At 39.7% G+C, this 26,068-nt stretch overlaps 1 protein-coding gene across 1 annotated transcript in view; it reads right to left on the bottom strand.

Moving 5' to 3' along the window:
* Positions 1-26,068, bottom strand: part of PRKCQ (protein kinase C theta) — a 537,712-nt gene that overhangs the window by 342,446 nt on the left and 169,198 nt on the right. The window contains exon 6 of the mRNA XM_044087168.1: positions 12,063-12,192. Within this exon, the coding sequence (XP_043943103.1) occupies positions 12,063-12,192 (130 nt within the window). The remainder of the gene's footprint in view (positions 1-12,062; positions 12,193-26,068) is intronic.

Genomic DNA, 26,068 nt, shown 5'->3' with positions numbered 1-26,068 from the left:
TGTCCCTTCTTTGACAGGTTCCCATCTGTATTGTGTGGCTATTTTATATTTTTACATTACATTGTTGGTCCATTTTTCATAAAATTGTGTTTTTTTTGGCAAATTAGTGACAAATCATTAAAGACTAAAGTTAGAAAATAATGACAGACATTTGAGTTTCAGATTTCATACCATTCAGAAAATTCATACTAATGCAAGACCTATTCTATTATCTTTCTAAGTTTATAAGAGCAATATTTTAAAAATTGTCCTTATTTTTGGGCCTTTGTCCCACTTCTTTGTATGGCTTTGTCCAGATTTCTTGCTCGGAAGTTGAGAGGTATGACAAATGTGTCAGGGCCATCACAGTCAGCCAGAGACATTTCAAATTGTGACATACTTGTTGCACCCCACTCCCCCATGTAGTGACTCTGGATGTGTCGAAGCAAGGCAAGGAGTAGTTATGCAGTGTAAATGTGCAGAGTATCCCCCCATCCAAGGTAGACACAAGTACTAGAGTGGCTTTTCATATGTCCTTGATTTTTGCAGAATGGTCTGGTTTATGTCATATTGTTGTACTGTTGATTTATGCTTATTACACAAAGTGCCTGTTGCTCTGTGTTTAAGTTGCAATACTTTAATGACCATCAGGTAAGCTTGGTTGAGATGGTAAGATGCAAGTAAGCTTTAATAAGTATACTGTTAAAGAATTACCAACATTGAAAGCCTTTCTGTTGTTGCCATGTAGAGAATACTTAACTAGATAATGTATAAGCCTTGGGTATTGAAATGCATATGACAGTATTTGTAATAAAGGACAGGATTATATTATTTTAAGAAGCTCATTACACTTGGAGACTTCCATTCATCTCTGCAGGCTTTACCCGTAAACTAAACAGAATGCCAATCGTGTGGTCCATAACCTGTACAGTAATCCTTTAAGCAATGCATCTTGAGCTTATTTCTTGTTTGCTTTTCATTTTTTACTTTGATCATGTTTTCCCGATGAAACAAGTAGATAGTTGTCAGGCAGCAGGTCTTTTTTTGGATAAGTAACATTTTTACAAGTGGGGGCATCAGAGATTTCTACTTTCAGCATGTTACTTGGTACTTTAATAAAGCTGAATATAAATTATAATTAGAACTGCAGTGCAAGAAGTGGTTTGAATGCTGCTTGTTTTTCTTATACTTGATTTTGACTGGCATTCCATTAATGTATTTAAAAAGTAATTTATTTTTTCATGCCTCACAACCTTTTTGTTTCCATCTAGATATTAAGTAAACTGTCATGCAGCCAATGCATTGAAATATTTTTATTCTTCTACACTTCATTTTGTCTTGATTGGACTCTCATAATGATAGTTTGGCACCCAGGGCAGTGTATTTAGTTAGCTTTTGTGGTTTTGAGCATAGCTCCTCCCCTTTCTGGTTGGCCACACCCCTTCCCATTGATCCCACCCATTCAGCTGTCTCCTGCAGCCCCCCTTTGATTTGAAGTCACCAGCCGCCACTGCTGTGTGGGGAGATTTGCAATGCTTTGCACTGTGTGGGGAGAGTTACAGTGCTTTGCACTGTGTGTGGGGAGTTACAATGCTTTGCATTAGGTGGGGGGAGTTACAATGCTTTGCCCTGTGTGGGGGGAGTTACAGTGCTTTGCATTGTGTGTGGGGATATTCAGTGCTTTCCATTATGTGAGGGGGAGTTACAATTATTTGCACTGTGTGGGGAAAGTTGCAATGCTTTGCACTGTGTGGGGAGAGTTACAATGTGTTGCACTGTGTGTGGGGAGTTACAATGCTTTGCACTATGTCTGGGGAGTTATAGTGCTTTGTACTCAGTGTGAGGAGTTACAGTGCTTTGCATTGTGTAGGGAGAGTTACAATGTTTTACATTGCCTGGGGGGAGTTGCAATGTTTTGCATTGTGTGTGGGGAGTTACAATGTTTTGCACTGTGTTGGGAGAGTCACAATGCTTTGCATTGTGTGGGGGGATACAACGCTTTGCATTGTGTGCAGGGAGTTACAATGGTTTGCACTGTCTGGTGGAAGCTGCAATCCTTTGCATTTTTTGTGTGTGGGGGGTTACAATGGTTTGCACTGTGTGTGGGGAGTTACAATGCTTTGCATTGTGTGGGAGGAGTTGCAATGCTTTGCATTGCGTGGGAGGAGTTACAATGCTTTTCACTGTGTGGAGAGAGTTACAATGCTTTGCACTGTGTGGTGGGAGTTACAATGCTTTGCACTGTGTGGGGGGACTTACAATGCTTTGCACAGTGTCGGGGGAGTTACAATGCTTTGCACTGTGTGGGGGGAGGTACAGTGCTTTGCATTCTTTGGGGGGAGTTTCAATGCTTTGCATTACATGGGGGAGGAGTTGCAATGCTTTGTATTGCGTAGGAGGAGGTTACAATGCTTTGCACTGTATGGAGAGAGTTACAATGCTTTGCACTGTGTGGGGAAGGTTACAATGCTTTGCATTGTGTGGGGGATAAAAACGCTTTGCATTGTGTGCAGGGAGTTACAATGCTTTGCACTGTCTGGTGGAAGCTGCAATCCTTTGCATTTTTTTGTGGGGGGGTTACAATGGTTTGCACTGTGTGTGGGGAGTTACAATACTTTGCATTGTGTGGGAGGAGTTGCAATGCTTTGCATTGCGTGGGAGGAGTTACAATGCTTTGCACTGTGTGGAGAGAGTTACAATGCTTTGCACTGTGTGGTGGGAGTTACAATGCTTTGCACTGTGTGGGGGGACTTACAATGCTTTGCACAGTGTGGGGGGAGTTACAATGCTTTGCACTGTGTGGGGGGAGCTACAGTGCTTTGCATTCTTTGGGGGGGTTTCAATGCTTTGCATTACGTGGGGGGAGTTTCAATGCTTTGCATTACGTGGGGGGGGGGAGTTGCAATGCTTTGCACTGTGTGGGGACTTGCAATGCTTTCCACTGTGTGGGGAGTTACAATGCTTTGCATTGTGTGGGAGGAGTTGCAATGTTTTGCATTGTGTGGGAGGAGTTACAATGCTTTGTACTGTGTGGGGGAATTACAATGCTTTGCATTGTATGGGGGAGTTGCAATGCTTTGCACTGTGTAGGGGGAGTTACAGTGTTTTGCATTGTTTGGGGGGAGTTTTAATGCTTTGTACTGTGTGGGGGAATTTACAATGCTTTGCATTGTTTGAGGAGAGTTACAATGCTTTGCATTGTGTGTGGGGAGGTAAAATGCTTTGCATTGTGTGGGGTAAGTTACAATGCTTTGTACTGTGTGGGGGAATTTACAATGCTTTGCACTGTTTGGGGAGGGTTACAATGCTTTGCACTGTGTGGGGGAAGTTACAATGGTTTGCACTGTGTGTGGGGAGGTAAAATGCTTTGCACTGTGTCAAGGGAGTTACAGTGCTTTGTACTGTGTGTGAGGAGTTACAGTACTTAGCATTGTGTGGGGGGACTTACAATGCTTTGCACTGTGTGTGGGGAATTACAATGTTTTGCATTGTTTGGGGTGAGTTACAATGCTTTGCACTGTGGGGGGAGTTACAATGCTTTGCACTGTGTGGGGGAACTTACAATGGTTTGCTTTGTGTTGGGGGAGTTACAATGCTTTACATTGTGTAGGGGGTGTTACAATGCTTACCTCTGTGTGATGGGAGTTACAATGCTTTGCACTGTGTGGGGGGAGTTTCAATGCTTTGCATTGCATGGGAGGAGTTACAATGCTTTGCACTGTGTGGAGAGATTTACAATGCTTTGCATTGTGTGTGGGGGGGTTACAATGCTTTGCACTGTGTGTGGGGAGTTACAATGCTTTGCACAATGTGGGGGAGTTGCAATGCTTTGCATTGTGTGGGGGGAGTTACAGTGCTTTGCATTTTGTGTGGGGAGTTTCAATGCTATGCATTACATGGGGAGAGTTACAATGCTTTGCACTGTGTTGGGAGCATTACAATGCATTGCACTGTGTGTGGGGTGTTGCAATGCTTTGCACTCTCTGTGGGGAGTTACAATGTTTTGCACTATGTCTGGGGAGTTACAGTGCTTTGTACTGTGTGTGAGGAGTTACAGAGCATTGCATTGTGTAGGGAGAGTTACAATGCTTTGCACGGTGTGTGGGGAGTTGCAATGCTTTGCACTATGTCTGGGGAATTACAGTGCTTTGCACTGTGTGTGTGAAGTTACAATGCTTTGCACTGTGTTGGGAGAGTTACAATGTTTTGCACTGTGTGGTGGGAGTTACAATGCTTTGCAGTGCATGGGGGGAGTTACAATGCTTTACACTGTCTGGGAGGAGTTACAATGCTTTGCATTGTTTGGGGGAGTTTCAATATTTTGCATTATGTGGGGGGAGTTTCAATGTTTTGCATTACGTGGGGGGAGTTACAATGCTTTGCACTGTGTTGGGAGAGTTACAATGTTTTGCACTGTGTGTGGGGAGTTGCAGTACTTTTCTCTCTGTGTGGGGAGTTACAATGCTTTGCACTATGTCTGGGGAGTTACAGTGCTTTGTACTGTGTGTGAGGTGTTTCAGTTCTTTGCATTGTTTGGGGAGAGTTACAATGCTTTGTATTGCATGGGGGAGTTGCAATGCTTTGCATTGTGTGTAGGGAGTTACAATGCTTTGCACTGTGTTGGGGGAGTTATGATGCTTTGCTTTGTGTAGGTGCAATGCTTTGCATTGTGTGGTGGGAGTTACAATGCTTTACACTGTGTGGGGAAGGTTACAATGCTTTGCACTGTGTGTGGGGAGTTACAATGCTTTGCACTCTTGGGGGGAGTTACAATGCTTTACACTGTGTGGGGGAGTTTACAGTGCTTTGCAGTGTGTGTGTGTGTGTGTGTGTGTAGGGAGTTACAATGCTTTGCATTGTGTGGGGTGAGTTAAGGTGCTTTGCATTGTGTAGGGGGAGTTACAATGCTTTGCAGTGTGCTGGGGGAGTTACAATGCTTTGCACTGTGTGGGGGAAGTTACAATGCTTTGCTTTGTGTGGCGGGATTTACAGTGTTTTGCTCTGTTTGTGGAGAGTTACAATGCTTTGCATGCTGTCATTTATTTTTCATTTATTTGATCATAATGGAACAGCAGTTTTTTTCATTCAACAATGTAGCTTTATCTGTTTGACCTGTGTGTGTGTGTGTGTGTGTGTGTGTGTGTGTGTGTGTGTGTGTGTGTGTGTGTGTGTGTGTGTGTATTGTGTGCACACATTAAATACTTAAATAACTTATATAAACAGCAACAGCAGTCAACAAATATAGCAATGCTTGAAGAATCACGAGCATAAAAATATATAAAAAACAAATTTATTGTAAACGGTGAGCGGTTTCACTTAATAGCTTCATCAGACCATACAACAAACTGGTGGCTAGAGTTTAAAAAATATGTAAAAACCAGTCACAAATAGCATTAGAAATGACATCATATCCTTTAAATTAGCTACATAGTAGCTTACAGCCCCTAGTGGATACATTTATGTCAGACGGAAATAACCACTGACTCATATATAAAGACAATGTATCTAACATACTTATAAAACTTTGGAGCTGATGGAAAACCCTTGTGACACGTAATAAACATCTAATAAACATTGCATCTTCTCATTTATCAATAATTTTGCAACTGAATAAACTAATCAATGTAATAAAATGAGTGGCACATCCCTAGTTGTAACAAGGCATTCACTGCAAAGTTCTTAATAAATATAAAAGTAAAAACACATATCCAAGGCACGTTTATGTTCATATTGAAAAATAAGGGGCACAAATAAAAATAAAATTACCCTATTCTAACCATATAATGAAACATAAATAAAAATGTCACTATATATATATATATATATATATATATATATATATATATATATATATATATAAAACGCATCTTCCTATAGATCGTGAAAATATATATCATTGAAAATTTGTTCTGACATTGTTAATAATTCATATAAAATGGTACACGAAAACTAACTGGTCAATTCACTACGTGTTGGTGAATTCATTGACATAAATGGCATAACGCTCAGAAAAATAAGCATCTTAAATATTAATAACCTGATTTCACCTTCCTTGAGTTTGTGCATATAGAAATGTATTCACTAAAGACAACATAATAATATAATATATATCATGAATTTGCGAAATTGTCCAAAAAATACGATATCTGGACTAAATTAAAAACATTATAAATCTGTACCCATCATACATTAGTAATAAGCCGAAGCAAATGTAGATTATGCAAAGAACTACCCTCTGAGCTAGATGGGTATATCACATAAATACCAACCAGAAACATAACAATAAAGCTCATGTATAAAAACACGAATGAATTTAAAAATATGAGAACATGAAGTATAAAGAGATCTTCCATTAAGATATCATGCGCTAATAGTATGAAGCAAATAAACATTTAGACAAAGAGATATTCCATTAAGATATCATACGCTAATAGTACGAAGCAAATAAACATTTAGAGTCACCCTTGATCACAACCATACTATAACATAACATTTTAAACCCATAAATCAAATGAATGTTGTGTTTATATAAAATCTTATATAAATAGTGTAGTAAGTAACCAATAAAACTACATATATTATTTAATAAAAAATGTAGAATAATTATATGACATGATGGCACCATGCGCAAAGAGGCATATGTCACGATATTAACTTTCAAGTCTGCCTAGTCTACCTTGAAAACATAGAGGCATGAATATATGTGCCAAAAAATAATATAAACTGAATGAAACTGTATGTTTTATAGTGTATTTATGGGAAAATCACATAAACTAACTAGAGCACCAATGTGAACTGGTCATATGGCACCAGAAATGTGGTGCCATTGACAAGATATCATTGGGGCTAATGGATTAGTCAAAAACACTATCACTATATAAATATATTAATGCTTCCTTAAAGTTGAATAAATATAAATAAAAATGACTACTCTCACAAATATGGTAAAATTACATACCAAAAGATCTAAGATTTATCTGATCCTAAAGCATTAACACAAAAAATAATCTATATAGATAGATACACAGAATGCCTTGATAGTATCCAGGGGTATAATGCAAATATATGCAAAAATCCAAATTCAGGGCTGATGGATGTATAGCATGTTAGCTAACCATGAATGAAATAACTTTGATCTAATGTAAAAACACTCAGCTAAATTTGAAAGGCAGAAAGGTGTAGTTCACACATCAAAAGCTCGGCAATGGTGTCATGCCCTACCACTACACCCAAGGCTATCCTACACTACAGCCACACCACATTCAAGGTAAAATCGAATGCCCATCCACTATGGCAACCTGTCCACTGAACCGAACTAACCAATCCCAGGAAATGCATCAAATAATAGAGGACATCAAAGGGCAAGTCAAATACCAGTGCCAGTATCATGTCCCTACACTATATTAAAGGTCATCCTGTGTAACAGCCACACTATATTTACAGTGAAGCTGCAGGATCAGCCATTGTGGAGACTTGTTCACTGGACCAAACCAATTAGTCCTAGATGACACATTAACACACACTGAAAATAACTCACCAAAGTCCAACATAAGCGGACAATGATTTATATGAGGTATAAACATATGAAAGATACTATAAACTGAGAGAATGCAATAATAGATGGTACCACAGAGCATGATTTATCAATAAAAAATAATAAATAATAACTCATAAGAGAGCCCTCATTAATGTTGTTGTTGTTGTTGCAGTGGTGGTGCTGCGGTAGCGTTGTCGCCTCACAGTAAGACGTTGTCCTGTTCGATTCTCAGCTAAAGAGTCTTCTGTGTGGAGACGTGCATGAATGGGCATACATTCGTTGAAGGTTGTGTGTCAGAGCTGGCAACTCAGCACATAAAAAATCTACTGCCAATCATTAGCGGACCGGTGTTCCGCTGTGGCGATCCCTAACCGGGAAAAGCCAAAAGACACAACAACAACAACATTGGTACTAAATGTATAAAAAAAATTTCTGATAACTGCTCTTTCAAATAAATGTCTGTCTTACATTGATGCTTAGAGAATGTAACTAACTAGCCACAACAAATATTCTCCTTTGTTTTAAAATAGGTTTTATAGAGGCTCTCTCGTTAAGACCCCTGCCCCTATCAGCTCTGTCTGAGTATCCATTTAGTTTCCTTGCTTTCAGTATTATTTCTAATGTCACCTTCTCTAATGTTAGGAATTATTCTGTCAATAACCATGAATTTAAATTGATGTTCATCTCCTGCTGTAATAATATGTTTCGATAATGCATTTTTGTCATATTTGATTCTAATGCTGTATAGATGTTCTCTTATCCTCTCTTTAAGTGTCCGGTTGGTTTTACCAACATAGAATGACTGACATATCATGCATGAAGCTAAATAAACAACGTTAGATGTTTGACAATCAGCATGAACACTAAATTCAAATCTCCTACCCATATCTGGGTGGACAAAAGTATTGTAATTATAGTTATGGTGACAAAAATTACATTTTCCACAAGGAAAGGTACCTATAACATTATCCTGATGTGAACTGGCCAGTTTGTTTTCGTGTAGCAGTTTATGTAAATTATTAACGGTGTCAGAACATATTTTCAATAATATATATTTTCACAATCTATAGGAAGAAGTGTTTTATATATATAGTGACATTTTTATTTATGTTTCATTATATGGTTAGAATAGGGTCATTTTATTTTTATTTGTGCCCCTTATTTTTCAATATGAACATAAAAGTGCCTTGGGTATGTGTTTTCACCTTTATATTTATTAAGATCTTTGCAGTCAATGTCTTGTTACAACTAGGGATGTGCCATTCATTTTATTACATTGATTAGTTTATGCAGAGTTGCAAAATTATTGATAAATGAGAAGATGCAATGTTTATTAGATGTTTATTACGTGTCACAAGGGTTTTCCATAAGTTCCAAAGTTTTATAAGTATGTTAGATACATTGTCTTTATATACGAGTCAGTGGTTATTTCTGTCTAACATAAATGTATCCACTAGGAGCTGTAAGCTACTATGTAGCTAATTTAAAGGGTATGATGTCATTCCTAATGCTATTTGTGACTGGTTTTTACATATTTTTTAAACTCTAGCCACCAGTTTGTTGTATGGTCTGATGAAGCTATTAAATGAAACCGCTCACCGTTTACAATAAATTTGTTTTTTATATATTCTTATGCTCGTGATTCTTCAAGCATTGCCGTTTATGCTCGTGATTCTTCAAGCATTGCCGTTTAGGCTCGTGATTCTTCAAGCATTGCCGTTTAGGCTCGTGATTCTTCAAGCATTGCCGTTTATGCTCGTGATTCTTCAAGCATTGCCGTTTAGGCTCGTGATTCTTCAAGCATTGCCGTTTATGCTCGTGATTCTTCAAGCATTGCCGTTTAGGCTTGTGATTCTCCAAGCATTGCCGTTTATGCTCGTGATTCTTCAAGCATTGCCGTTTAGGCTCGTGATTCTTCAAGCATTGCCGTTTATGCTCGTGATTCTTCAAGCATTGCCGTTTATGCTCGTGATTCTTCAAGCATTGCCGTTTAGGCTCGTGATTCTTCAAGCATTGCCGTTTAGGCTCGTGATTCTTCAAGCATTGCCGTTTAGGCTCGTGATTCTTCAAGCATTGCCGTTTATGCTTGTGATTCTTCAAGCATTGCCGTTTATGCTCGTGATTCTTCAAGCATTGCTGTTTAGGCTCGTGATTCTTCAAGCATTGCCGTTTAGGCTCGTGATTCTTCAAGCATTGCCGTAGTTTTGACTGCTGTTGCTGTTTTTCTTATCTGGACTTATTCTTATTTTATCAGCGGTCACAACGTTTTCCTCTTGGGATTAGCTGTTCTGGTGTTTTTTACGTTCACTTAAATAACTTACACTTTGGAAATGAAACATTTCTACCAACAGCAATTACATGTTACAGCAAGTATGAAACATTAGTCAGAGGAACTATTTTACATCAAAAATATAAAAAAGTAGATAGTAATAAAAAAATACAAAACTATTTAACCAGTAGCCCATTCTCTAAGCACAGTAATGCCCTCCAGTGTGTGTATTATTGTGGAAAATAATGTCTTTCCAGTGATGTAGAGGTGCTCTCTGTCTGTGGTGTCTTGCCTCACAACACCACTATGTGCATATTATTCCCCCAGTCAACGCATCCACTGTTGTCATTATTGCCTAACACTCTCTAGCCATCGTGGCACAGTAAATCGTTCCATGGCACACTGTATGGTACTACTAGATATAGCTGAGGTTACAGCACTGTTCTCTTTAGCGCACTTGTGAAACTGTCAGACCAGGGTTTTATCTCGATCATCATCTGAAGCCTGTGTGAGTGTGGAACAGGGCTCCAGAATGTATTTCACTTTAACAAATGTTTCTGGCACCATCCCTCTTGTAAGACATTTCATTTTTTCTCAAACTAGAGTTGTATCACATTGACCTGATATCTTAGAATCCAGTGGTAGTAGGCCATAACTACATCACATACTATGTTACAAGAAATATACCATGGCATCACTTCATAATACATTTATTGGTACATTTAAGTTTACCCTTGCTTACAATTTCAGCAGTCAGAAATCCTTGAACATATGTAGACAATAATCTGGCCTTTAACCTACATGTGGCCAAGGTAGTAAGAAAATCATTCTGTCATCCAACGGATAAGTAAGGACACGGCATCCAGGTCCAAGGAATTTATACTGCCTCTTTATTCAGCCATTATCAGACCCATCATTGAGTAAAATGGCCCCCTCAACATGTACCCAACCAAACATATGCAACAGCTGGAATGCCCACAAAGGTTCCTTATGAGGAGAATCTAAGGTATAAACACTTGTTCTATACAAATCACCTTAAAATCAGTATTGCTATACTCGGTCTCCTACAGGTTACTGACACGTGATCTATGTCTGGCATAAAAGGCATCCTCAGATCCGGCTCTGATGGACTTTTTGTACAGCCACAAAATAAACAGCATCAGAACTACTGGATCCAATTATTTACATTTTGCTTGTGACATAAATAAGACATGTTGGTGAGACAGATATGTGTCTCTAAGGATCCCTATGAGGTGGAAAAGGCTCCCATCCATGTAAAGGAGATTCTATCCCTAACCCTATTTAAGCATAACCTTGACCAATGGATGGGAAATCAGAAATTCACCTAGGTCTGCCCTCCATGTCTCTGACAGATAGAGGCAGACAGTGATGTCCAAACTAACATACTCCCCACATAACCTCTGGAAACTTTCTAACTAACATATTCCCTCCTCATAGATGCCCATGATACATAGGGACACAGTTTGACTGGTTTGCAAGGCTAGCCTAGTATATACCCATGAGTATATCACACGTAATGTAGCCTAGTATATACCTGTGAGCCTATCACACGTAATGTAGCCTAGTATATACCTGTGAGCCTATCACATGTAATGTAGCCTAGTATATACCTGTGAGCCTATCACACGTAATGTAGCCTAGTATATACCTGTGAGCCTATCATATGTAATGTAGCCTAGTATATACCTATGAGCCTATCACATGTAATGTAGCCTAGTATATACCTGTGAGCCTATCACATGTAATGTAGCCTAGTATATACCTGTGAGCCTATCACACGTAATGTAGCCTAGTATATACCTGTGAGTATATCACACGTAATGTAGCCTAGTATATACCTGTGAGCCTATCATATGTAATGTAGCCTAGTATATACCTGTGAGCCTATCACATGTAATGTAGCCTAGTATATACCTATGAGCCTATCATATGTAATGTAGCCTAGTATATACCTGTGAGCCTATCACACGTAATGTAGCCTAGTATATACCTGTGAGCCTATCACACAGAATGAGCATAAGACAGCTGGTTCACTCTGGTGCAGTCATGCACATTAAAGAACTTCTAGTGCTGTATAATTAGAACTATACATGTATAGTGTTTGAATTCAGGCAATGCATGTGACACACACAGGGGATATCAAGGTAGGTGTCATCTAAGTTTCTTTTAAAAGAAATAAAGACAAAAGCAATAGCAATTTCCAATAATTCTACATCTATTTTTTTTTTTTTTTAATTGTAAACCAGAACAACTCACCTTCACATTTCAGCCCTTGCCTTGCCAGTCCCCACAGAAGTGTGCCACAGTGTTCACAAAATGTAGGACTTTTGTAGTTGTACACTCGGAATCTATGTGGCATGTCAATTTTAAATCTCTCTTTGTTGAACTGAAATAGACAATGCACTGTTGAAGGTTTGTTGCAAAACAGAAAAATAAATGCATCCCTACACACACACACACACACACACACACACACACACACACACACACACACACACACACACAATGACCAGTGGTGCACAGCACAAGAACTGTATAAAAATGTGTTAATGCCAAGACATAACATAAAAATTAATACTTATATATACAAGTTGATAATTCACTGATCCTTGTTTTTAACAGTTTAAAACTTCTGACTCTAACCACAGAAAGGCAGAGTAGACTATCATTTTGGAACTGGAAGCTGATCTATTTATTGAGCTCTGCTAATTTTGAGAAAAGCTACGTAAAAAGATAATTTTTCAGAAATGATGTCTTATATAACTGAAATAATTCTAAGAGTATAAGAATAATACACACTGAACTTTGACTTTTTTAGCGATATCTGAGAATGTGATGCACTATAGAGCAGTTTAGAATATTCTGAGATGTTTCTCCTCACACCTGAGGCAAATTATTACTTCCTTTATTTATTTCATGTATACAATGCTATTTATTATCAATGGTCTTGGTACACATGAATGAATGAATGAATGAATGAATGAATGAATGAATGAATGAATGAATGGAGTCTTGGTGAATGCCATATTTTCAAATGAAATTGATTGAACAAGTGTTTACCAAAAGCAAAAGTATAAAACCACAAATTAAAATGTGGATGATGTTGCAGTTGGCTGTATGCAGTTTCAGTTCCTTTCTGCAAAACTGGTTGTGTGGCAAAGAGGGATAAGGCACCCTTACTGTGTTTTGAAACACCATCATATTGGGTGACTTCAACTACCCAAACATAGATTGGGAGCACTACTCAAGCCCCAACACCCTCACCCAACGGTTCCTAGAATTTATAAACTCAAATGCCATGGAACAACTGGTCACCATTCCCACAAGAGGGGAAAATATATTGGACCTGATCATCACCAACATGGGGACTCACTGTTCCACACCAGAGGTATACTCCTCATTGGTAAGATCTGACCATAAATTAGCCTCACTACAGGATATGTACCCAAGGAATGTCATACAGCAACAGTGGTCCCACTCCACAAAGGTGGTGCCACAATGGACCCCGGAAACTATCGCCCTATAAGCCTGACTAGCCTGGTCTGCAAAGCTATGAAGCGTATCATCTTGGAACTCATAAACAAAGACATTGGGAACCTCCAAACACTGGATCCCACCCAATTCGGCTTTGTCAAGGGCAAATCTTGCCTCTTGAACCTGGTTGACTTTTTTGAAACAGTCACCAAGGTAATAGATGAAGGGAAGGTTGTCCACACAGCCTACCTGGACCTCGCAAAAGCCTTTGACACAATACCCCATTCAGGCATCATAAATAACCTCACCAGCTTAAATATCAACCCCTATGTCACAAGATGTGTTGCAAACTGGCTCAGGGATAGAACCCACATGGTCAGAATTGCAGGTGCCATGTCAGACTCTAAACCAGTTACAAGTGGCGTCCCACAAGGCTCAGTCCTGGGACCTCTCCTGTTTGGTATATATTTCTCAGAGGTACAGGCTAACGCAGGAGGACTATGGCTGACCAAGTTTGCAGATGACTGCAAACTGGGTGCCATAATCGACTCGCTGACTGACACAAGCATCCTCCAAAAGGGTCTCACAGAGATGGATAACTGGTGCCAGAGCCATGGCCTAAAGCTAAATGCCAAAAAGTGCATAGTCATCCTCTGAGAAAAACAAAGTACCCACAAACTACCACATAGGTGAAAAACCACTAAGTACAGAAGAAGTAATTAGGGATTTGGGGACCCAAGTAGATAGCAATCTCTCCTTTGACAATCACATTGCCAAAGAAGTTAGAAAGACCTTCTATATAGCCCACCTCATCATGAAAGGGTTCACATCTAGATCAAGAGAAGTCATTGTGCCCCTCTACTCATCAGGCCCATAATTGAGTACAATGCCCCATTTGGGATGTACCTTACCCGACACCTGCAGCAACTGGAAAGACCCCAAAAGTACCTCACCAAGAGGATTAAGGGGCTCAAACAGATGCCCTACACAGTTAGGCTAAAGAAACTCCAGCTCTACTCAGTTGCTTACCGCCTACTCAGAGGTGATCTGTGCCTGATGTATAAAACCATGTCCAACCCAGATTTAATGGACATGCTCCATCTCAGGAAATCCAAATCCCTTAGAGATACACGCTCCAGAGACTTAAACCTCAGCAAGAAATAAATAGGACATGCTGGAGGGACAGATTCATATCCTAGAGGCTCCCCTCACTCTGGAACAAAATCCCAATCCATGTTAGGCAGAGCCCTCAATGACTCTCTTCAAAAGAAATCTTGACGAGTGGATGGGAGATCATAGGTTTACCCCTGGGATCTCTTCTGTGTCCCTACTAGACAGAGGCACAGTAAACTAACCTTAAAAGGGTTACCTTCTGTGACCTACTATACAGAGGCACAGTCAAAAAATCTAAAAGGGTGGCGAAAGCCAAACACACTTTGGCTAGGCTTGTAAATGCCCTAGGGCAGATAGCCTAGTATCAACCTATGAACCTATAAGGTTCACTGGAGTCAGAGTTCTAATCTAGACCTATGTAGAAATATTTCATGTGTACTAGCAAACATTTTGTAGTGTTTATTTCATAGATTACTTTTCTTCATTTCAACTATTTTTCCTTTATATTTATTTATTTTTATTTGTTGAGCCAGTGTTTTCACAGTGTATAGCTTAACTCAAAGAAGGCAAATGGAGAAATTTGATAACAGATTTAGCTGTGTTTATCTTGTTTGTGCAACACTTAGCAGTCCACAAACTCGGACAAGTGGCCCACACAGGATGCAGACAAAACACCTGCACACAGGGTGTCTGTAAAAGTGCAAAGGTCAAAAACATTACATTGTTGTAATGTTTGCTTTCCATTGTGCATTGTCCTAAGCAGCATTGCACGGCAGTTAGCAAGGTTCCCCAACACCTGCAGTCATCAAACACCTGCGTATAGGATGCAAACAGCCAACAATTGAAAATGGATACATTTAATTAATTCTGTTGAGCACCTAGCAAACATGCTAAGTGGCATTGGGCAGCAGTTAACACAGAGAACTTAAGAATGAGTAAGAAATTATGGAACTGTTATGTAACTAGTCCAATGGCAGCAGATGTAAGTGTAGAGCTGCAGTACAGATGGTCCTGAGTTCTAGTACAGGGTGTGTAACCTATTTTTACTGATGTGACGGTGCAATTTGTACCAATGAACTGAAAAATAGACAAGTGTCATTTCAACATTCTTGTGGCAACAGGTGTAAGTGTAGGACTGCCATAGATATAGTTCTGGGTTCTAATACAGGATATTCCAGACATTTTTACTGTTGTCCAACTTTCCATTATATTGACTATCATTTATAACACTTAAGATAGTGGAGCTGATATGACTTATATGTATGAGGCATAATACACCCTTTGAGTGTTTTCAGATGTATGACTGATGATATATTGTCTACTATAGTTATGTAAGTATTTGCTATCTGGACTTGTATGGTCTTCACAAATACATAAGACACATACACAACTGGATGTATATACAAGAATGTTGTCAGGTTACACACATACATGTGTAAGACCTCAATCTGTCAGCTGTATTTATGAATAATTCCTGACTATGTTTGAGCAGCACTTCTTCTGTGGCAAAGATGGAAAAATCAATGCTGTGAAAGAAAACATTTTGCCCCTTATGCCCAGGTTTGAATCCCACAGTGTAAAAATCAATTTTATCAGTGTATAATGTCAAAAACAAATGTGTCAGGCCATGATTCATGCCCCCAGTGCATGTTTACAAACTTAACTCTCCTAACAGTTAACTTCCAATTTTCAATATATATTTTCAAGCTACAGCAGCAGACACCCCTTATATTAAGGTCAAGGTTCAGATTAACATTCCTATTTCAAGTATTTATGTCATCTCTGCTTGACACTGCTGCTCTATGCTAAACATCGTGCAAATGTGGGTGGCATTGTTGCTCGGGTTTGCACATTACCAGCAAACACGATAACTGGAATTAGTGGGAAATCATTAGTTACCATTGCTCTAAATCAGGTGTCAGACATCTGAAGTTAGTAGAGAAGCTGTCCAGTTTAGGGTACAGAGGTGAGTGTCCAGAAGTCCAGGATATTTATTGGACTCCTGGTAAAGGACCACACCCAAAGACTCCTTGTACAAGTCTAAGGCATGGAGTAGTTTAGCGCAGGTTATATTCAGTGTTACTGGCATCCCGCACACTGGAAAGCAGTGCAGGCATAATTGTAATGACCTACAGAGGCACAAAAAGGATACCTTCAACCATTGGTTGACTGAATTTGAGACTGTAGACATCCAACATCTGTGTAATTATGATAATAAGAGAGTATTTGTAATACTTAGAAAGATAAATATAGGCAAGACTGGGATGCATAATGGTCTTCTGTTCTTTTCTGTTCTTTCTCCAGCTAATGCCGACATAGAGTTCAATAGATTAGCTCATGCTTCTCCAATCGAGAGAGACTGAGGGAAGCAAATGATATGTATATAGCACAAGAGAAATATTATTGTAGCTTTAAAAGTTAAACATAGATTTTTTTTATAAAGTTGTAGCAAATTGACAATGCATATCTTAACTGTAAAAGCAAGTATGCATGCATTAAAGTATGCATGCATTAGCCTGTAGCCCAAACCAACATTAGGAGTCAAATATAAGACTGTAGTCAGAGGTTCTGGGGTCAAATACCATGACTCACAACTATACAGTATTGCATTTCTTTAATAATATTTACATTAAATTAAACTCTATATAAGTGGCATAAATACCCTGCTGTTAACTGTAATCTGTATAACTATTACACACATATATGCACATTTCAAGGATAACCTTCAGAAGTCTGTAGTTATAGTGTGTATTTGTTAGGATGTCTACTTAACTGTAATACTTCAGATAAAATAGTTGTATAATTGTGTTAATGCATTGTATGCCACATATGATGGTATTAATTTTATTTCTTTTTTCTCTCACTCCAACCCTTTTCTCTCTTTTTATTATTTTTGATTATGTGTTGTCAAAATGTCTCCATATCATCCATGTGTACCAAATCACTAAATTCTGCACAGTACAGTGAGATAGGCCAGCCCCAGTGGATCAGCCTGTCCCTGCTCCACCGGCTCCAGCACTGATGCTCAGCATGTCTGGGATTCAAACTAGCAACACTGCCTCTGCTGCCCCTGCACTACCCATGCCCTCAGGTAGTACTGTCCTGGCAGCTGGTGCAGTGGAACGCTCCAGGGGTAGTGATGGAGGTGGGGATTTCATCACCAGGCAGGAGATGCCAGTGTCAGTGCTTAGGGTCATGCACAGCTCCATTGATGTACACCTAGACTGGATGGAGAGGCTGCTCTCCCTCATGGTCCATATGAGAAGGCATCAAGCACTCCAGCTGCTAGCAGGGAAAGGGTACAGTGATGACAGTCCAGTGGGTGATGACTCGATTTTCACTGTCTCCATGTTTGATGGGCTTGAACCTGAGTTATACCCTCCCTCACCCCAATCATGGTGCCCCCAATCTCTTGTGTCCCTCACTGTCCCTGTGTCTTGTCTTGTTTTTCTTGTTTACTTGCACTTGCTTCCTAATCTACCCATCTCACCTGACTCAAAAATACCTACATCTCTTACCCAGCATTCCTCTCTTACTGAATTAAAAACAATGGGCACCTGTCCCACAAAAAAATATCATCCCACACATATCTCTCCATTTCCCACACAAGTCTTCTTGACACACTTGATTCAGTCCAGTTGGCTATACAACATGATTATGTTGTTGTCGCCACTGGAGGTAACAGTCCAAATTCAGCTAAAATTCTGCACATTATCAGTTTTTACTGTTGAAGAAATGGATAGCTATGGTTCTTGCCTACCTTCCTCCTGTACATTTCTCTATTGCTTTCCCTTTCTTCTTCCCCCTGCTTGCTCCCCATTGCACCACTTTCCTATCTACCCCATAACAACACCTATAATCTGATCAAAACATAGAATCAAACCCAACACACAAGTACCAGAAAAAAACAATGGATCCCTTCACTTTTTGACCTGTATGTTTGTAGAGTATGACATCATGCACCAATGCCAACTGATGGTGAGCAGCCCAACAATGCTGCAGTTATCCCCACACAATGCCACTTAACCCCGCTGCACTATACCAACACACAGCAACTCATGTACTATAAAGAATTCATGTCACTGTGTTATCAGTTTATTTAAAAGTTTTAGATACACCTGGATTTGAACTCGGTGTCATCTGCCCTCAAAAAGAAATATGTCAATGCATTTTCACCTGCTGCCACAGAGTCAGTTAAGCAGCAGATGTGTCACAGAATGAATACTAACTCTCAGACTTTTGGCAGTGTGGCTTGTGTGTGCATACTGCTTAACTATGTGCAAACAGAGAAAGTAATAGAAATGTGTATCTCACATGCAGAGATGCACAAACACTTTGCCAACTGTCTTGTAAACCTGCTGCTCACCACTACACTATGCAAAGTAAATATTAGCATGTATTACTGCTGTTTACTGTCCATTTACTCTTCATACCATGAAACTACATGTGGAAACATACAAACTGAAGGCCCTATCTAAAAATGTTACATGTTTACAATGCAGCCAACATATCAACTACACTAAATAAATTAATATCAAATGTTGTGTGATATACAATGCATGTCAATCTGGCAATATGCAGAACTAGAACTACCATCACAGTTCAACATGCCTACACATCCATCAACTGACTCTGGGAACTATTGACCCGTAAGCCTAACCTGCCTTATCTGCAAAGCTATGGAAAGAATCATCATGAATCATGGAAAGAATTATCATGGACTTTATGCACAGTGACATAGGTGACTTTCAACACTCTTGACCCAACCCATTTTTGTTTTGTCAAGAGTAGATCTTGCTTATTAAACCTAGTTGAATTATTTGATAATGCCCCCAAACCCCTGAATGAGGAAAACAGAACATATTGCCTATGTTGATTTAACCAAGGCCTTTGACACATTCCCCCATTCAGGTATCATTGAGAAAATCTCTCATCTGGGAATTAACCCATACAGTACTAGATGGGTAGCCAACTGGCTCACTGACAGAATGCACACTGTCAGAGTTTGGGAGTCCACCTCCACCAGTAGACCAATTACCAGTCGAGTACCACAAGGATCTGTGCTGGGCCCTCTACTATTTGGAAGTGAAGGTAGATGGCCTGTGGTTTGCCAAGTTTGCAGATGACTGTCAACTGGTTGCAATCATATAGAGGGCCCCCAACAATGTTAACATATTATAGAAAGGGCTGACACAAACAAATCATTGGTGCTAAACTCATGGACTGAAACTTAACACAAAAAAATGCCTCATTGTCACCTTTGGTAAAGAAGTACCCCTGCTAATTATGCTATACATAGCACCCCTCTAAGCTCAAACTGCGAGACTTGGGAACACAAGTTGATAGCAATGTAAATTTCAATCAGTATATGCCCATAGTGGTAAGACACACATTCTACATTGCACACCTCATAAATATGGGCATTGCATCCAAGACCAAGGAGGTCATACCTCCACTGTACTCGATCCTTATCAGACCACTAATAGAGTACAATGCTCTCTTCTATATGTACCTCACCAGACACCTGCAACAACTGGAGAAAACACAGAGATTTCTGACCAGGAGAATCCAGGACCTCCAAAACATGGCATACATGGAAAGACTGAAAGACCTGTCACTGTACTCAGCATACAGGCTGCTGAGAGGCAACTTGTGCCTGGCCTACAGAGAAGTCTCAGACCCTGCCTTACTGGAAATGCTGGGCATCCACAAATCAAATGGGTCAAGATAACTTGCTCCAGAGATCTCAAACTAGCCTGTAACATAAGCAGAACAAGCTGGAGAGACAGATATATCTCCTAGTGCTTGCTGCTCCTCTATAACAGGCTTCCACTGCATGTGAAGCAGTGCTCCTCAATGACCCTATTCAAGTTCAAATTTGATAATTGTATGGGTGATTGTCAATTCACTCTAGGGATTGCACCGATGTCCCTCATGGACAGGGGCATTCAGTGCTGATCACAAAATCATTCTGCTAACAACTATGATCCAACTATGCTCATTAAGGGTACTGGGGTTTTATATGGCTAGGCTTGTGAAGGCCCTAGGACCATTAGCCTAGTAATCTCCTATGAACCTATGAAGCTATGAACATATGCAGGCCTCCCATCATCTTATTTCCTAAATCCAGTGCTGATGTCATCCACTGTAAGTTGTCCTGCAGCCTTGTAAAAGTCAGACTTGTGCTGTAGCACTTGTGTGAAGTACTGAGTTCTCTAGTCTGTGTATGTAGATAGGCAAGGGGTTCTGTTCTCAATGCAATCAAGCATGCACGTGTGTGCATGTGCGTGAGTGTGTGTGTGTGTGTTTATGTCAAGCCAGAAGAGCATAAGTGTGTATCTTACAGTTACTGCTCCAACACCATGATTTGACAGTATTTTGACACTTGCACACGCCTACACATCCATTTCATATAAGCCTCCCAAGATCTTCTCTTCAACATGCACTGCTGATGTCATCCACTATAAGTTTTCCTGCAGCCTTGTGAAAATCAGGCTTGTACAGTGGCACTTGTGTACAGTACTGAGCTCTGTATTCTGTGTACTTAGATAAGGAGGGGTTCTATTCTCATTGCAGTCAACTAGAGTGTATGTGTGTGTGTGTGTTTCAGCACTTGCTTGACATTACAGAAAGCCTTTTACACCAGCATGTAGAGCACTGTTATTACCATATTCTCCTCACCAGAAACTGCTGATGTTAGCTATAAAGTGTTGTCTGAGACACTTCAAGTCAGATTTGAGCTGTGGTGTTTGCTTTATATACAGAGGTCTGTAGTCCTTGTGCCTAGGCAGGGATTCTATTCTCACTGCAGTCAGCTGGGCATTGTGTGTTTGCGTACTTGCTTGATATTACAGAGAGCCTTATTACACAAGCATGTGGGGCACCACTATTACCATATTCTCCTCACCAGACACTGCTGATGTCATCAGCTATAAAGTATTGTCTGAGACACTCCAGTCATATTTCGGCTGTGATACTTGCTTTAAATACAGAGTTCTGTAGTCTATGTACTTCAAAAGGTAGGAGTAATATTCTCACTGCAGTCAACTGGGGTGTGTGTGTTGGTGGACTTGTTTGACATTACAAAAAGCCTTTTACACCAGCTTGTGGGACACTATTATTACTATATTCTTCTCACCAGACACTGCTGATGTCATCAGCTATTTCTGAGCTGTGGATATGCACTATTCCCACAAAGACAGGCTCAGAGACTGGCCTGGAGGCCAGGCAGAAGTCACCTCATCCTATATGATACAGATTACAGTGACATGGCTTTCAGTCTATTTACATACATCATGGCATGGTTTGTAAGCCCTGTGTTTTCTCAGTGAGAAACCCATGTGGTCTATCCAGCTGCTAAATGTGTCTGGTAAGGTAGATGCAAAAGAGAACATTATACTTTTAATTTCTCCAAATCTTTTGGGGTTCTAATACCATGATGGGAATGGACCCCATTCCTAAGTCAAAGTATGATCTAAGTTCATGAAATTAGTATTGTTTCAATCATTGATGTCAGCCAGAACTGCTCTTTGCAGCACCTGCAATGTGCCCAGTAATGACTCATTCTGCAATTCGTATGGAGTTACATGTACTGTAGCATATCTAAATATGACTGGAGATTCTTTTTTATAAGACTGTTGCTCCTACTACTATTGGAAGTGTCTGGGTATCTTTTTTCCATATATTGTTCTCATTTCTGCTTGTAAATCCTGATATGTTATGACTTTGTGTCTCTCTGTACGCAAGGCACTGTAGTCACAGGGTGTGTTAATTTCAATGATCAGTGCTACTTTTGTCTTCTTTTCATGGACCGTTATATCCAGTTTTCTAGCATCTATCTTCCAAACTGTTCGTAATGGATGATCTCATGTAATGTAGACCATCATTTTCTATGATGCTCTGTGGCTCAAGTTTCCAGTGTTTTTCAGCCACTTCAATATCATAATGTTTGCACAATCCCCAGTGCAACAATCTTGCCACATTATTATGCCCTTCAGTATACAGACCTTCTACCATTAGTATGTCACAACCAGCAATGAGGTGTGCAATTGTTTCCAATTCTGTTTTACAAAACCTACATTTGTCTATTTCTCCCACATGTTCAATGGACTTTGTAAACCAACGTGTACGCAGCCCACTATCTTGGGCCACCAATATTAACCTTTCATCTCTTGGTTTGAATTCTCCTCTCCTTAACCATTCCTGTGTTCGTTCCTGAGGTTCTTCTAGAAGTTTTCTATACTTGCAACTATATTCATGCATTTTCCACATTTCTTGTCTTCTCATCTGTTTCTTCACCTTATATTCTTTCTCTTGTATTTTGCACATTCAGTTGCTGTCTGATTTTTATCTACTTGTGGTTTGATTTCCATTCCTGCTTGATGTCGATATGCTTCTGCTAGTCTAAGGAGGGAAGTCATCTTAGATTTATTCTCCTCATGCTTCAGAACTTTCACTACATTTAGGTTTTGTGAGGTCAGCAGGTATGTGTGGAGTCCCACAAGTGCAGATCTATACATGCAATCAATTTTAAGGAGGTCCTTCCCTCCTTTGGAACAGGGACTATATAATCTTGGTATGCACTGATTTTTTATAAATCATTTGGTAAGCATGAAGCATCCTTCTTGTTTTCCTAACTAATTTATTGAAATTCACAAACACCATCCACAAACTGTAAAATCCACAATAAAAAGCGGCAGGACCCAGAAATGGCAACTAATCCAACTTTATTGACTAAAACAACCATGATTAGTGCTTTCATCTGTAATAAACAAACTTCATCAGATCCAATGAATTTTGTTTATTATAGACAAAAGTGCTAATCATGGTTGTTTTAGTGAATAAAGTTGGCTCACTTGCGGTTTCTTGGTGCTGCCACTTTTTATTGTGGATTTTCCTGTCTAATCTATCCAGCACATTCTAGGGCCAGTCAATAACTCACTGTAAGTTAGGACAGGAAGAGCAAATTTGTTTATAGCTTGGATTTTATTCCTAGATGTCAATCTTATTTTCAGGATTAATTTAAGTCTTCTAAAGTATTCCTTGCTAAGTTTTATTTGCATTTGTTCATGTTTTATTGTTGATCCTTCATCAATTCTCAAATATTTATACGCTCCCTCTTTCTCAAGTTCTTTTATATCACATTCTTGTCCCAAATTGTTTTCTTGGTGCTACAGTTTTCCTGCTTTAAAGGTTGCTTTTGCACATTTGTCAAGACCAAATGACATTCTTATGTCATCTGAAAAAGATTTGGCAGCTTGCAGTTGTGCTTTCAGTTCCTCATGTAATGAGCTACACAGTTTTAAATTATTGACAAAGAGAAGATGAGAAGTCTTTACACTTTGTTGTTTTCTAGGAGCCAAATTATAGCCATGGCCTAAGCTGTTAAGTATACAGCTTAATGAGTTTAGGGCAAGGCAGAATAGCAGTGGTAACACAGTCACCCTGGAATATCCCCCCTTTGAAGTTTTATCCCTGAAATAATCATTGTCCTTTATTGTGACTTAATTGCAAAGTGGTCTGCCACTGTTTTATGGCCACTGTAATGTAGTCAATCAGTGTAGGGTATATCTTATACATTTTTAAACACCCTTTTATCCATGAATGTGGGTTAATATACAATGCTTTTTTGTAGTCAGTCCATGCTATAATTAAATTCTTCCCCTTTTTACAGTTCTCCACTATGACTTTATTTAACAACAAATGATCCTTGGTTCCATATGACTTTCTTTTACTGCCCTTTTGTTCTATTGCCATAATTGAATTTTCTTCTAAATGTCTAAACTATATTTACTGTATACTATATACTATATTGTACTCTATATTAGTGTTCTGATGAGGTTTGAGTACAGTGCTGTAATATAATATTCCCATCTGAATACAATGGTATGACTTATGATGTACACAACATAGGCTTTCAATACCAGTGTAGACACTTGGTGGTCAAATCAGATTGCTATCTACATGTGTTCCCAGAGCTTGCATCACTGGATTTGAGCATAGCAGGACTGCTGTTAAATCTGTAATTATCAGGGAATTCCACTTGCAGAAGGACAAAATAAAGACACATTTTTGCATTCATTTGTAGACTGTGTGGCTTAGTCACCAATCATTTGTCTGTTAGCCACTCCTGTAGTATGTTGTTATCATCATAGGTGGACTCGATTGCATCCAGTATGTAAGAATCAGCAAATGCAGTCAGCCAAAGGCCATATACTTTGGGCTGGACTGTCGAGAAATAGATTCCAAACAGTAAAGGGCCAAGGACAGATCCCTGGGGTACACCAGTGGTAACAGCTCTACTTGTACAGGTTGATTCACCAACTTTCACAGTATGTGTTCTGTCAGTGATCCAGTTGATTATCCATCTAGTGACATAAGGTTAAATCCCCAGCTGGGGGGAGTTTCTCAATATCTGCATGGGGGATTGTGTCCAAACCCTAGGCCAGATCAGGATAGCCAATATGTACCGTCTTACCTTCATCCAGGCCTATCACAGAAAATCAATGAGCTGTGTCAACATCATAGATTACCTATTACATGACTCAGCACACCTTCTTGACACATTTGAATACACACATCAACACACCATCCACACAGACTATGTTCCTGTAGAAGGGTGTACATCAGCATATATTCATCAGAGTTGGGGGGGCAGCACCTGATGCATGTATGTATAGACACATCCTGACTATCCTCATCTGTGAGGTAGAGCAACATGTCATCGTGGAACTTTTCTTGTCTGTAAGGATTTTTGGAGGACCTAGTTGAAAAAGAGGGTGGAAAATTTGCAAAGCTATGAGCAGAGCCCTCATTTCCCTGATGTTGGTGTGCTCTCTCCCCTGAGACAGAGACCACAGACTCTGAACTTTACTGGATGCAAAGGTGGACCCCCAGCCCATGTCTAAAGCATCTATGAAGAGTTGTTGAGAAGGCTGGAGCAGAAGAAGAGGAAGATCTGGATTCAAATAAAACTGTTGACTCCACCAAAGGAGCTCTGATTTCAGACATGGAAGAAGTAGAATCATGGCATCTAGTGGATGAGCATGCTGAGACCAAGTAGTGTTTAGAAACTACTGAAACTTTCTCATGTGGAGTTTTGCAAATGGCATCATGGGAATTGTGGAGGCCACAAAACCTAGTAGTCTCAGGAACTCCCTGGCTGAGATGGCCGGAAGAGTTAGGAGGGTCTCTGAGAAGTGAATGAGAAATTGAGCCTTGTATGTTGGTAGAAAGACCATCATCAGGCCTATACTGAACCTGTACCCCAAGAAAATGTGATCCTGAGATGGAGTCAAACTGGATTTTTTGAAATCGATGGCAAAGCCTAGGTTTTGAAGGAGATGAATGGCCTTCTCTAGGTTTAGAGGTAAGAGACTGGCAATGTTTGCAAGGAAAAGAAGGTCATCCAGGTAGAGATAAATCTGAATACCCTGAACCCTCAGAAAGGAAATGGCCAAAGCCAGGCACTTTGTGAACACCCTTGAGGCAGTGGAAAGACCAAAAGGCAAGGCAGAAAATTAAAAGTGTAAAGAACCCATGAGAAATGTAAAATTTTCCTGTAAAGAAGATGGATGGAGATATGCAAGTAGGCATTTTTGAGATCCAGGGAAGCCATGAAGGCCTGAGGGGAAATGAGAGGGAAATGTGTCAGCAGGGACAGCATTCAGAACAAA

Source organism: Protopterus annectens, chromosome 11.part0 (genome assembly GCF_019279795.1).
Source record: "Protopterus annectens isolate FY-2018-M chromosome 11.part0, PAN1.0, whole genome shotgun sequence".
NCBI classification, from domain to species: domain Eukaryota; kingdom Metazoa; phylum Chordata; order Ceratodontiformes; family Protopteridae; genus Protopterus; species Protopterus annectens.
This window is presented reverse-complemented; position numbering and strand designations above follow the sequence as displayed.